Source organism: Glycine soja, chromosome 19, assembly GCF_004193775.1.
Source record: "Glycine soja cultivar W05 chromosome 19, ASM419377v2, whole genome shotgun sequence".
Classification (NCBI taxonomy): Eukaryota; Viridiplantae; Streptophyta; class Magnoliopsida; order Fabales; family Fabaceae; genus Glycine; species Glycine soja.
In genome coordinates, this window is record NC_041020.1 from 1,678,300 (window position 1) to 1,693,584 (window position 15,285).

At 30.5% G+C, this 15,285-nt stretch overlaps 1 protein-coding gene across 1 annotated transcript; it reads right to left on the reverse strand.

The window, feature by feature from the left end:
• Positions 1–6,063: 6,063 nt before the first annotated feature.
• LOC114400078 (ABC transporter B family member 15-like) lies at positions 6,064–14,626 on the reverse strand. Its single transcript, XM_028362346.1, has 7 exons — positions 14,170–14,626; positions 13,997–14,051; positions 13,671–13,849; positions 12,535–12,992; positions 11,505–12,045; positions 8,383–9,294; positions 6,064–7,726 (listed from the first exon to the last, which is right to left on the reverse strand). The coding sequence occupies exons 1-7, from the start codon at positions 14,410–14,412 to the stop codon at positions 6,344–6,346; spliced, it is 3,771 nt and encodes a 1,256-aa protein (XP_028218147.1). The 5' UTR covers positions 14,413–14,626; the 3' UTR covers positions 6,064–6,343.
• Between the last annotated feature and the right edge of the window lie 659 nt (positions 14,627–15,285).

Below are 15,285 nucleotides of genomic sequence, written 5' to 3' on the forward strand. Positions count from 1 at the left end.
TTTTTTCTTCTAATAATCAAATACTAAATTATACACTAAAAAATAAATAAATAATTTATGACCTAATAATAATTTTAAGATATTTAAAATGATCAAACAAAATAGACAAAGAAAAAATAAAATATGGGCTAAAATACACTTTTAATTAGTGTTTTATGTTTTCAATAAATTTAATCTTTTATGTTTTTAAAGTAAGTCAAAATAATTCTTAATGATCATTTTATGTTGGGCCGTGATGATTTTAAAAACTTTTTTTATTAATTGAAAACTTATCCTATTAGATTTACGTACATAAAAATGGTAGAATATACTTGATTTTCAAACAAAAAGACTCATAAAACATGATTAAAATCACGTGAAAAATTAATCCAACAAGTAATTGAAAAATTAAAAAATATTATCCGATTAGTCTAAGACTCATTTTTCATATGATTTTCATCATATTTAAAATTCTTTTTGATTTGAACATCATTAAGATTACATAATTTTCTAGTTATTAGATTTAATAAGACAAGTCTTACATCTTTCGATAAGTCAAAAAGAAGGGTTTAAATTTATATAAAAAAAACTATTATTTTTGAAGGATTTGACTCACTTTAAAAATATAAAAAACTAAAATAAACTTTTTAAAGCTAATGGGCCAAACTGAATATAATTGAAAACATAAAAATTAAAGCGCATTATAGCCTAAAATATGTTTTATAAGATTTAAATATGTTTTTAGTCCTCCAAATTTGAGTCATTTGTTTATTAGTCCTCCAAATTCAAAAGTGTTTTTTTAGTCCTTAAAATCCATAAATTATTCTTTTTAGTTATTCTGCATAGTGCAAAACCAAACATGAAATAAAATATTCACATTTCGTGATAACTTTTGACTACCAAAATTTGATTTTTCTATTTTATATTTTAAAGTATGCTTCTAGTTGTTAAAACTTGTCATAATCAGCTCAGAAAAATAATTAAAACCCATTAATCACTTTAGAAAATGCTTTAATTTTTTTATTGATTTGATTTTGACAGTTTCAAACTGCTAGGAAATCATACCTTAAAATATAAAATAGAAAATCAAATTCTAACAGTAAAAAATGTCTAAAATTATGAATATCTTATTTTCTATTTGGCTCACACTTTGCACAATGACTAAAAAGAACATTTTACATATTCCAAGTACTAGGAAAAAACAACTTTAAATTTGGAGGACTGAAAATAAAATAATTCACATTTAACGGACTAAAAACATATTTAAGCCTATATATAATGTACCATAGATTGTCTATATTTTTTCTCTATAGTTAAAGAAGTATTTATAGGTTGCCTACAAAAAAGTATTTATAGGTATTGTACATCTAACAACAATTCTTGAAAATTATATTATATGTTTACTGATAATTTCTTAATAGAGGACGAACATTGGCACAACAGTGAAGTTGGTTCATGGTGATTAGTTGGTCATAGGTTCAATTTTGGAAATAACCTCTTTGCATATGCAAGAGTAAGACTAGTTTTTTGTTGATAATTTCTAAAAAAAAATAATATAAGAAAAATATTTGAAAAACCTCTTGATTTCCATATTTTAGACAAAATAAATAAATATAACACCAAATATACTTACCATTCATATTTATATATAGTATATTATGTTGCGTCTTGGTTCAACCACTAATTTGATATGAAATAGCTTATAGGATCAATTTAGTAAAACTTTTTCTTCAATATATGTTCCAAGAAAGAGATAATTCTGAACTTAAAGCTATTAATTATATTCTTTCTAGAAATATCAAAGGGATCTAGCACAATTGATTGAGTAGGATGTTTGAGTGTTGTAAATTCCCTGGTACTGTGTTTAATTCATATGAATGAAAAAAATTACTTCTGGAAATGGAAAATCCATTCGAGGAATTTCCTGATACAAGTATTCAATTAGTTAGGACTTATTTAGTCTTAAATTGGTATCAAGACAAAAAAATGTCCCCTATCGAATATGTGCATGCTTCTTTTGTTAAAGTAAGTATAAATGGTTTGGTTAGATATTTCTTAAGAATTGACTTAATGAAATCTCATATTTAATATTAAGAAAAAGGAATAATCCACCCAGTTCAAGATTTATCTTGGATAATGAGTCGAATCGCACCACCATCAATCCATTTTTTCTATTAATTCGAGGAGAAAAATTCAACAATTACTTAGTCAAAATCATGGAACTATTTGTATGTTGTTGAATAGAAATGAGATACGTTGATCTTTGATAATTTTCTCATCATTGAATTATTTCCAAAAAGAGGAAATTAATCAAATTCAAAGGGATTCTGTGATTCTAATTAAAATTCATTAGGTCCTTTAAGAATAGCTCTTCAAGTTGCCAATTTTTTATTTTATCGGTTAATAACTCATAATCAGATCTCGATAATTAAAAATTGGCAACTAGACAAAATAAAGGAAACTTTTCAAGTATTCGAATATTATTTCATGGACGAAAATGGGAGAATTTATAAACTTGATCTATGGAGTAACATCATTTTAAATCCATTCTATTTGAATTGACATTTTCTCCACCTTAATTATTGTGAAAAACATTTACAATAATTAGTCTTGGTCAATTTATTTGTGAAATGTATGTATAGTTCAAACAATTAAAAAGTGATGAGCATGTATATATAGAAACAATTTCAAAGTGATGATCATGTTTACAAATCATTCTTGAACATTTTAAATATGTACCGTAGGAGCATAAGGACATTGATGAGGTTTATAGTGAGATAATATGCTTTGTCTTTTTGTGGGACTTTTTTATGATTGTTTTTTGTTCTCTGCTAAAAGGATAATGCTTAATTAGTCCTATTTTTCTTTTAAACAATATATTTTCTAGGTTTCTACCCTTTATAAGGACCACCCAAATTTGTTTTAGGATTTCACTAGATTCTTACCTCATGCTGGTAGTGATAAATGATAATGTTATTAAAGAGGTTGCAGAATATTAAAAAGCTAATATTGAACGTCCCCATGTGGAAGCAAACATGCCTAGGGTTAGGGTTAAATGTAGTGTTCTTTGGTGCAATTCGATCTGCATGTGTATCGCATTGACATTAGGGTTAGTGATATCAATATACTTTCTCCTAGACCATGATGAGATAATAAAGAAAAGAAGAATCTATTTACTTTATTTACTAGGATTGGTTGTGTTCTTCTTGATCGTTAATATCTTTCGACAATATCATTTTGCTTGTATGGGAGAGTGCTTAACTAACTTTTGAAGTTGGATATGGATGAATTCCACAAGTATTGTTTTTTAGACTTGCCAAAGAAGCCAATGTGGTATGTTTTTATTGCTACTTTTGCCCTCAATATTTTATGCTTTATTGCATGTCATGCATTTTCATTTATTTTATACCTACTATATGAAGATCAAATAATTACATTAATGTGAAAATACTATAAAACAATGTAACACGTGAAATTTATTCCATTAGCTCAAAAATTTAAAATTAATAATTAAGGTTTTGTGTGAGGTTGCATGAAGTAAAATGATTAAGATTTTGGTTTACAATTATGTTGTTTAATATTTACAAATTAATCTAGCACAAATAGATCAAAAATCTAATTTGTTTACATTTTATTAAATAAATATGCAAGTTTCTTTTTTTTAAAGGAAATATGTACATTTCCTTATTCACTAAAAAAAACATGTAACTTTCCTTTGTCGCTTTTAATTGAAGCTAAAATGGCGCTTTTTAATAATATTTTCTTAAGACATTATTTGGTAATTCTCATTTATTATGCCATTTATTAAGATATACATAAATATGTTTTTGTTCTATGATAAATGATTGAATTTTATTTTTTATTCCATTATTTTTTTAATGTTTTATTTCTAATAAAATAAAAATTTTGTTTTTTTTATCCATGTTGTTAGAATGTTTATGTTAAATTAAGTAAGGACACATCCATTAAAAAAACCAGAAGACAATTTCTGACAATTTAAAAATCACCACTATTTATTTTGAAATTAAATTACAAATTCTAGTGGTTTTTAAATCACCATAATCAATTAAAGAACAAAAAAAATTAAATCAAATTTGATCCAAAACAACCAAAAGCAAATACAGCATACTCACAAACCAATTTGGAAATTGACAGCTTATGTAGTTATGTTCATCATGTTTATATCTTGTTTCACAACTTGCTACGTACTAATGATAACTAGAACATCTTTGTTTATGAATATGAAGACTCTATGGATCCAAGAGAGTTCCAGCGACACCACACACTTTTGCCACCCTATTTGACACCAATGGCTACACTTTCACCACCGCCATCCTTGATCTCACAAATTGCTATGGCTTCAACATCCTCACAAACCTAAATTTTATTACTCACTTAAATCATTTCTTCATTTCAGATTTTGTGGTTAGAATTTGTTAAAATTTAATTTGTGGGGTTGAAACCTAAGGTTGGTGTGGTAGTGTGTGGTTGGTTTTGGTGTGGTGAGGGAAGGTTAGCTACGATGTAATAATGGTATGGAGGTGGTGGAGCATGGGTTTGGGTGGAGGTGGTACGAGTTTCGGTGTTGGTTGTTCTGGGTAAGGTAGTGCAGTGGTACTCTAAGTGGTGTTGTGCAAGTTCAGGTTGTGGTGGATTTGGATGCTTAGACTTGAGAAGCCTAGACTTGTTTCCTTTTTGTTTTCTTCTTGAATTGTAATAATTTTTTGAACTGTCACAAATTACATTTTAAAATTTTAACCGTCACATCAACATTTAATGTACATTTTTATTTTATTAGAAACCAACAATGATAAAAAAAATCATGATTTAAAATTTACCTTATGCATTGTGATTGTGACTTTATTTTTAGAAATTCTCATTTATTCTTTAAGTTTACAGATTTGTTGTTCTTTCTTTCTTTTGGTGTTTTGCCTATGACTATGTGTCAATGTATGAGTAAATGTTCTTTATTTTAGGATTAGGCATAGCCCTAGACTTATTAATGGATTGTTGATTTTGATATGCAAAGATTGAATTCTTGAGTTTTGATTATTTTGTTATTGTACTTAATTATACAAATTGCTTGATTAACTCTTTGTATAACCCTAAGTGTTTTAAGGAAGGACAAAAGGAAATAAAGGTTATCTTATGTTCATTCACCTTCAAACTTGAACCAATTAAGGCATATCGGTAATTGATTTTTTAAATCGATCAATGTGAGTTATTAGTTTTTGTTAGTGGAAAGATTCGAATTCACAACTTCTTCCTTCTTCTTTTTCCATTTGCTATCAAGTCAACCTTATAACACTCATTATAATTTATATGTTAGTAGCAAATGTGTGAAATCCAATCACAAAATTAAATTCTTCTGAAATTGATATGTGCATATTATTTGCTTGCATTTTTTAAATTGATTTCTACCTTTAAATCAATCTCAATTTAAATTTGAATTTAATTGTACTTTTAATTCTTTTAATGTGGGTTGAAAGCAATTTTTATTCCCTAAGTTTTCATTGAGTTAATTAAGTCATTTTATTTTTAAAACTAAACAAGTTTGATCTCGTGATTATTATTTTTCTTATGCCCGAAACTCTCAAATTTTGATTTTTTTACTCACAATTTTTCTACCCAATTTTATATAGTTATATATCAATAGCCCAAATTAGGTATGAGGTTTAGGATGTCTTTTTGGGAAGGAGAAATATTCTTACTACCGAATTTTCTTAATTTTATATATGTTCATTGATATAATAAAAATTGATATTTATTAATTGTATGCTGAAAATTAAAGATCTTTCATGATAATTTTGAAATAGAAATGGTATTGACTCAAAAATCATATCAATCCTTAGAGTAGAAAGAAAAGTTTATATGAATTGAATTTATGAAATTCTAAGGATGCTAGCATTTGGTGTACAATCGTCATAATATATATATATATATATATATATATATATATATATATATATATATATATATATATATATATATATATATATAAACATGAATGAAATTAAGCAATTGCATTTAAAAACTAAAGCATCGAATTCCCTTAGTTTCAAGGGTAAACTCAAAATTTTAGGAGACTGAGACTAAAGACTACATACATTTAAGTCAAATAAAATAAATTATCTTACAATTTAAGCTTATAATTAATATGGAGAATTTAGGAAGTTGGGAGAGACTACAACTGTTATATAATTCTTCCCTTCTATCTTTGCTTAATTTACTTTTCTTTCATTTTTCTTAATTTACTTTCACAAGTTACCACAAAAGAGGTTTAATACTAATCACCAATAAATGTGACATTTTGTTTGTTTTGATTAGCTAGCTGAGATTTCATGCGTAAAACTAACATTCATGTTTAATTTGTTGGTCTTCTTTGTAAACTTATCAAAGAGTAATAAGCTCCACCTGGTCCATGAGCCAACAAAGATGAGTGGGTCCCTTTCTCCACCACTTTTCCCTTATCTAACACAGCAATTAGGTCACAATTTTGTATTGTGCTTAACCTGTGAGCCACCACCACACTAGTTCTCCCCACCATCACCCTTTCTAGAGCATCTTGCACCAATTTTTCTGATTGGCTATCTAGGGCACTTGTGGCTTCATCCAACAACAACACTTCTGGATTCTTCAATATGGCTCTAGCTATTGCAATTCTTTGCTTTTGACCCCCAGAGAGTTGCACTCCTCTATCTCCACACGATGTGTCATAACCATCCTTTAGGCTTGCAATGAAATCATGAGCATTAGCTGCCCTAGCTGCTTCTATGATCTCAGTTTCATCAACCTTGTTATTATTATTAGATGCCCCATATGCAATATTTTCCCTTATGGTCCCACCAAACAATGTTGGCTCTTGGCTTACAAGAGCAATATGCTTCCTTAGTGACCTAAGGTGGTATGATTTTATGTCTCTACCATCAATGGTCACAATCCCTTTCAGAGGGTCATAGAATCTCTCAATTAAGCCTATGATTGTTGATTTTCCAGAGCCACTTTGCCCGACCAATGCTGTTGATCTGCCTGCATCAATTTTGATTGAGAAGCCTTGGAAGATCATCACATTGGGCCTAGCTGGGTATGCAAAATGGACATCATGAAGCTCTATTTTCCCTGTTAGCTTTTCAGGCTTGTACCCATCTATGTCATCATCTGGCTCAATTTTTGTGTACCTATCTAAGATTGCAAAAACTGAGCCCACAGCATCAGCCCCTTTAGCTAGGTCATTGGTCATGCTACCAGCATCTGCAATAACCCTACCTGTGCTCACTAAAATCATGAAGGTCTCAAACAATGCTTTGGCATTTATGAAGCCCTGAAACACAAGCTTGCCTCCATACCAAAAGTCCAAAGCCCAAGTGCAAAATGTAAGGCTTTGGGAACATGCAAGCCCAATGCCCGCAAACCATGATTGTCGAATGCTTTCACGGCTCGGGCCTTCTTGGGCCTTTTCGAGCATTTTAAGGATCCTATCTTGGGAAGAAAATGCTGTGATTGTTCTGAGGTTGGAAACAGCTTCAACAGCTATCTTGCTACTTTCATCTTGGGCCTTGATGGCCTTACTAGACATGCTCTTGAGAAGGACACGCCTTGTGTAGAAACATGCTATGATAATGGGTTGAACTGCTATCATAACAATGGCCAACCTCCATGCAATGATTAGGCCCATTGTAAAAGCTATTACCACTGCTGAAATGGTTTGTACCACTAGAGCCATTCTATCTCCCACTAAAGACCTTACCTATAGTGTGAAATACCATAGGTTAAAACTAATTAAGTTATAAAAGAATAAACAAGAAGAAGTAAGTTATATACAATCAAAATACACAAGATAAACTTTAATTCATAAAATATATATAGATAACAAGACATATGAGCTAATGAATGGCAATTACAAAACAATGACTAAAAACAAAATATTACAAAGAGGGCATTTTTATTGGAATATAAAACAATTAAGAAAACTTGCAAATTGTGTTTAAAAGGGATATGATCATTTGTATGAATTTACTTGCACAGTTATGTACAACTAATTAACCTGGCATGATTTTCGCCACATTCCCTAATTTTATTTATTTGTTATTATATCTATATGATAAAATATAAACAAATTAGATTTGTTATCTATTTGTATGAGATTTCTAAGAACTAAATTTCATTAATTAGTTCTAACTAAAACCTTAAACATTTTTCAATATACAACCTCACACAAAACATTACTCCTATTAATTTGCAATTTTGATGCTAATTGACTAAATCTAAGACATTAAATTGTTTTATGGTATTGTCATATCAATGTAAGTGTTTGTTCTTTGTATAGTAGGTTACAAAATAAAAATGCATGACATGTAATAAAGCATAAATATCTTGGGCAAAAAATAACAATAAAAAACATACCACATTGGCTTCTTTGGCAAGTCTAGAACAAACAGCACCTGTGGAATTTTCATCTTGATCAAACCATCCAACTTCAAAAGTGAGTATCTTGGAAAACATTCTTTCTCTGATCCTTTTAGTCAAGTACTCTCCTATGTAAGCAAAGTTGTAATGCTGGAGGATATTAACCACTAAGGAGAACACAGCCAACCCTAGGAAACAAAGTGAATAGATCATAGTTTTCTTCTTTATCTCATTATGGTCTGGGAGGAAGTAAACAGATATCACTGACCCCATTGCAAATGCATACACAGGCTGAATTGCACCAAACAACACTGCATTCAAACACCCTAAACATGCTTGCTTCCACTCGGGAATGTTCAGTGCGAGCAACCTTCGAAACGAGGGAAGTGGTGGCTTGTTATCTTCCACTACTTCTTCAACAATATTGTTATTGTCACCACCACCAATACGAGGTATCGAGTTGGTGGAGCTAGAACGGCTCATCACAACAGAGAGCCTACGGCTACTCGTGTTGTGATTGTCTTTGTTCGATATGGACGAAGGAGGAGTAGGATGAAAAAGGGTGTCTTCTTTTTCATTTTTTGCTTGTTGGAGACGAACTAGTGAGGTGTAAAGGCCATTGTCGTTTTGGATTAGTTCATGGTGTGATCCCATCTCCATGATTTTCCCACTTTGCACAACAGCAATCACATTTGCATTCCTTATGGTGGATAATCTATGTGCAATGATAATTGTTGTGCGCCCTACTGCTGCTTTGTCTAATGCTTCTTGCACAACTCGTTCAGATTCAGAATCTAGTGCACTTGTTGCTTCATCTAATAGAAGAATCCGTGGCTTTTTTATTATTGCTCGTGCTATTGCAATTCTTTGCTTTTGTCCACCTGACATTTGAACTCCTCTCTCCCCAACCTATATATAAACATGAAATTAGTATCTTCTTGCATATAACTTTTTTTTATCCGTAGGAATTAAAAATATGTATAAAGAGACTTACAAGATTTATAATAACTCATATATTTTGTTCAATTAATTGAGTTAAATCTCTTATTCTTATGAATAATTTAATTTGATATTATGTGATTATAAAAATAAGATTTATATTATCAATTTTAAAAAAAATGACACCTTAGTTCAACTTTTGAAATAATTACCATAAACATCAATGATATGAGAATCTAAGACTTACTTTGTCAGTATCTTTTAATTAAACTATAATTAATAAATATATCTTAGGTTTAAATTAAAGTAAATTTATTTGGATTGTTTTTATGGAGTCAATTATAATGAAAGAACAAAATGATTTTAAAACATATAGCTGTTTTTAGGTAACAAAGGAAACATTCTTGTATGAACATAAATAAGTATTAGACTGAGGTATGCTAAGCTAATAGATTATTAACAACCTGCACAAGTATTATCTTCATTAATATATATTAATTATCATAATACGTTAGATGCACTGTACTTGGCCACAGTAAATTTTTAAATGATTCGGAAGTATGTGGGAGAGGTTCTATCAGTGATTATTAGAAAATGGTGTCATGAGTTGTACAATGATAGGAGTGAAACAAACTTATTAATCAATTGCATATAGTGATCATGAACTCATGATAGACAACGTGTGAAAAGGGTTTAACTCATTGTTTATCTATATTGGGATAGTCAACGATATAATAATGATTGTATATCTCGCTTGAGCTATTTTGCATTTTCCCTTGAGCCGCTATTTTCGTGCTGATTATCTATTGCTTATATCTATGCTATATATAGTATTCTTAAAATTGTCCAAATAACTAAGCGTGTAACAGTATAACAATTAATTACTTAAAAGTGTTTGATGAAATATTTCCTATTTAATTTGTAAGTTTAGATAAGAAGTACAATTAGTTACTTCTGGATTGAAAAACCGCAACACGAGAACTGCTATTACCCAAATAGCACATAAGTTTGTCCACTCCTAACCATGCAAATCAACGGTGAGCTGTTGATCTAGTTTCTTAAATAATAATATTATAATGGGAACACACATGAATAAACAATGTTTCTTATACTGTTTCAACTACATGAATAAGGATCCTTCTAGTTTAATTAATTAGTGCTAATAACTTATACGTGTAAGGACTACAGCTAGAACCTAGAAGATTACTCGCCTTTTAAAAATAGTTGTTTTTTGGACTTTTAGCAAATAAAGTATCTTTATGTACAAGCATAATTTTGTGTGTGTGTATATATATATATATATAATATTGTTGGTTTCAATTATAAATTTGCATCGTCATGAGTTTTACTAACATTCTTTGAAAAATATGCTACCATGAGGTGATGATTTGATAAAAATTAGGGTCACGACTCAAGATGCCGGCCATATATAGAACCTGTCTTAAAAACCATTTGCTGTTAAGCCATTTGGAGGAAAGTTGATGTGATTTACGTACGTGGACCACCAAGTTAATTATTAGTTGGTGCTATCGTACAAAATTATTAGTTAACATAAACACATGTCACTTGGATGGAGGGCATCATGAAATCAAAGAATTATTCATGTCACTCTATAATATCGTTGTCGAAGATTAGCATCTAGGAAAAAATGCGTGAATAGTATACGTTGAGAATTTATCAGCAATAACTTTTCGGTTAAAGTTAGACTTAATAGATTAATAATAATAATAATAATAATAATAATAATAATAATAATAATAATAATAATAATAATAATATTATTATTATTATTATTATTATTATTATTATTATTATGCAATTTTGGATTTTTTGTAATTTTATTTTAATTTATCTCTTAATTTTTCAATTGTTACATTGAAATTTTTTACTTTTTAAGTGATTGCATTTATGTCTCTTTGTCAAACTTTCTTTGTTTAAACATCTTAATTTATTTTTTTAATCTCTATAAATTGAGTTTATTTTTGAATATATAATATATTAAAAATTTTCTCTCCACTTTTTTTATAGTTTAATTTGAATTTTTTTACTTCTTTTTTCATCCTAACAACCACCAAGGGTAAAACTTGCATGCCGTGACACACACTCCACAAACAAACATCCTAACCTAACTACTAACATATTGGGTTGGTTTGACAAATGACTAATGAAGTAGCACTCACCTGAGTATCATATCCTTGTGGCAACTGTGAAATGAAATTATGAGCATTGGAAGCTTTTGCTGCCTCCACAACCTCTTCTTGAGTGGCATCTTCTCTTCCAAAAAGTATATTCTCTTTAATGCTAGTTGCAAACAGTGCAGGCTCTTGGCTGACCAAACCCATTTGAGACCTCAACCACTTGAGTTGCAACTTGTGAATGGCCACACCATCAAGAAATATCTCTCCCTCAATTGGGTCATAAAACCTCTGCAAAAGTGATATCACAGTGGATTTTCCAGAGCCACTCCCTCCAACCAAAGCCACTGTTTTCCCTGCTGGAATCTTTAGGCAGAAATCATTCAGAATAACACTGTCTGGCCTTGATGGGTACACAAAGTCCACATGGTTGAATTCAACTTCCCCTGAAACGTTCTCCAGAATCTCCTCAGCCATGCTATCAGAATCAATCTTTGGAACCCTTTTTATCACTTCCATTATGCGTTCTCCTGCGGTACTTGCTTCTGAGAAGTACTTCACGTTCGACAAACCAGCACCTAGTGCCCTGTTTCACAAAGAAAATAGCAACAAAAAAGTGTCACTTAAACTTAGAATTATAAGCATAGTTTTAAATTGTGACCAATTGTGAGAAAATGCGACTAATGAGGTCACAATTGCGATTGAGATGCAGTGGTCACAATTACTTTTGATAATTTGTATAATAAAAATTAAGATTAATATTAAAAATTATAGTCATGATTAGTGAGGTGAACCCTTTATTTTAATTAAAAATTAACACTAAAACCACAGGATATTGTTGTATGATTTGAAATCATCATATATCTATCATGTATTTATAATTCTGATCAATCTTTCAGGTATATATATATATTATATATATTTCAATTTATGGGAAAAGAGTAGTGAATAAACTGGTTAATTGTCACATGAAAATTGAATGAGACCAACACACTTAGTTTTGTCCGACTATACAATAATTTTCCAAAACATAAATGAATTAAATGGAATGAGATAAAAAGGTAAGTATACTTACAATCCTCCAAGAGCTATGGCTGCTCCAACTGCAAATACAGTCCCACCTTTAGCTCCATGGTACATGACCAATCTGCTACCATAATAGGACATGAATGCCCATATAGCAAAGACAACACCATTGCTTCCAATAGCTAAACCTTTTGCTAAGCCTTGTCTCAGTCCCAACTCAACAGACCCTTGTAGGGCTTCAGAGAAAGCATCAATAGTCTTGCTTTCCCCCACAAAAGAATAAACGGTTCTGATGGAGGATATTGCTTGTTCTGCTATTGTGCCTGCTTTATTGTACTCTTCTCTTATCTTGCTAGCCAACCCCATTAATGTCCTCCCATACATGAAACCGGGGATCACAAGTAGGGCCACAAAAGGGAACCCCACAATGGCCAATCTCCACAATAATGCAAAAGCCACTATGTAGCTCCCAACAAACATGGACGCATTCATCAAAAAGTTTGGGACCTGGCTTTTAAATTGGAAGAAACTGTTAATGCCGCAAATAGAATTAAAAACAGTAATACTTTATGTGGGTATGCGTGGCATAATAGAGCATGAGACAAAATGAGTAAATCTGTGAATAGTTATGATTAAGACTAATGAGCGAGTTTGGTCTAATAGTGGAAATGATGAGAATTGATTTTCACTGCAATAGTTAAACTTGTTTTTTTTTTTATATATATATAAAAATATAGATGTTTGGATTTTGTTAGGTGAAATCGATTGCCTTACAACATCAATTTGACTACAAGTGATAAAAAGTAGTAGTTTTTGTCTTGGGTTGAAATTTTTATTTAAGTTTTATAGTAATTTTGCTTTCAAGATAAAAACATCTAAATATAAATTATTTTGCTTGAAAAACACTTTTAACCGAAATTAATTTGTTTTAAAATCAATTTTGTAAACATGTACACTTATTAAAAGATATACTGAAACAATTCTAATCATCATCTATATGTATAGGTTTATGACTAAGATTATCTCTCCTCATATGTCATATATATGTATTAAAATCCTACATTACTTTTAATGAATCATGTGTCATTCAAGGAATTTATGATATGGAAGTAAAATACTTTATTTCATATCAAAATTGCAATAGCTTTAATTAGAAAAAGACAAGTTATGAGTTTTTTTTTCCACCTTTTCACTAAGACAATCTTGAATTACGAGGCTATCATTAGAGACGCTGGTGATGACCTCCGATGTGCTTGTGACATGCAAATCAAAGTATGCTACTTCTTGCCTGAGAACTGCTTTAAGGTACCTAACTCTCATTCTTGCAGCTTGCCTTTCTCCTGTTCTTGTCCAACAATAACCCTCTGAAACCCCCCCAAAGTAAAAGTAGTATACAATGTTAATACTTTTTTTTGAAGATAAATGCTAATACTTTTGTATCATAGAAAAGAAAGATAATCAGTTACTCAGTCAAAGTCAAAAATCAAAATCATAGCAAAACTGACACTCACCTAGGAAACAAGCAATGAAAGACCCACCAGCCAAATATAACAAAACCACGGCATTCTGCATCACAAAATAGTAAACCCAAATCAAATTATTAAGCTACTCCTATTATCTTCATGTGTTGAACTAGAGAGAGAGAGAGAGAGAGAAGAAAAACAAAAACAAAAAAAATCAAAACCTCATTGATGCTGTGGATGAAAGTGCTGCCTATGTTGCTAGAAAAACCACCAATATTGTTCATAATTTTGCTGGTGATAAACAACACCAAAGGGGTGCCTATGCCATCACCAATGGCCCCAAAGAGACCAAAAATCATGAGGAACCAGTCTAAGCCATCAGCATGCATGAAAATAGACCGAAGAGAGCCATTCTTTTTCTTCTTCCCAACCATGGAAACAGAACTGTTATGATCACCACTCATTTGCCACTATACCCTTTAATTAATTTCCTTAGAAACAACCAACAGTGTAAGATTCCCAGACCACTATTTCTTCTGCTGCCTTGCTTTCAAGACCCTCTCAGTGGCCTTATTATTATTCAATATTGCAACGTTATGATAGATTTTATAGGCACAAGAGAGCTTGGGAGTGTGGAGTGGTGGGGGCCAAAAGCAACAAAAAAAAGAAAGGCCAGGGTTGTATAGTATATGATATGATTATTGATAACGTGGGGAGGCTTATAACAAGGAGGGTGGAGGAGTGACAACATGCATTTGGGAAATTAATAATGCGAAACCACATGTTTGACTTCATAATAATGCACCTCTAAAAGCGTCATTAATGACGTTTTTTTTTGGAGCAACACAGCGCAATCCATATACTGGGAGAACATTTTTTTTTTTGTTGGTGTTGACTGAGACATTATATTTGTATGTTATTTTTTTTATAAATAATTAGAGAAATAAGAAGAAAGGAATTTATGTACTTCTTCTAAACTCCAATATAAGTAAATCTAAACTCAGAATATTGTGCTGGTCCAAAATAGTAGTATAAACAATTTTTTCATGATTTCATCTTATTTAATAAATTTTTTTATATATATCTGTGTAAATTCGAATATATATATATAGTTACACTCTTGGGGTGTTCTTTGTGATGATAATAAAAAAAGAAACAATGGAGAAACCGAAGTAGATGATAGATAAATAAAAAAAATAGAGAAGAGATCGGGGAAGTTGGGCTAAAGGGAATTTATGTCCATATTCTTTTCTTAAAAGATTCTTTATTAGAATTTAATTTATATAAAAATGTCAAAAAAGTTTTTATATTGTAAACTAATATTAGAAATAATGTTA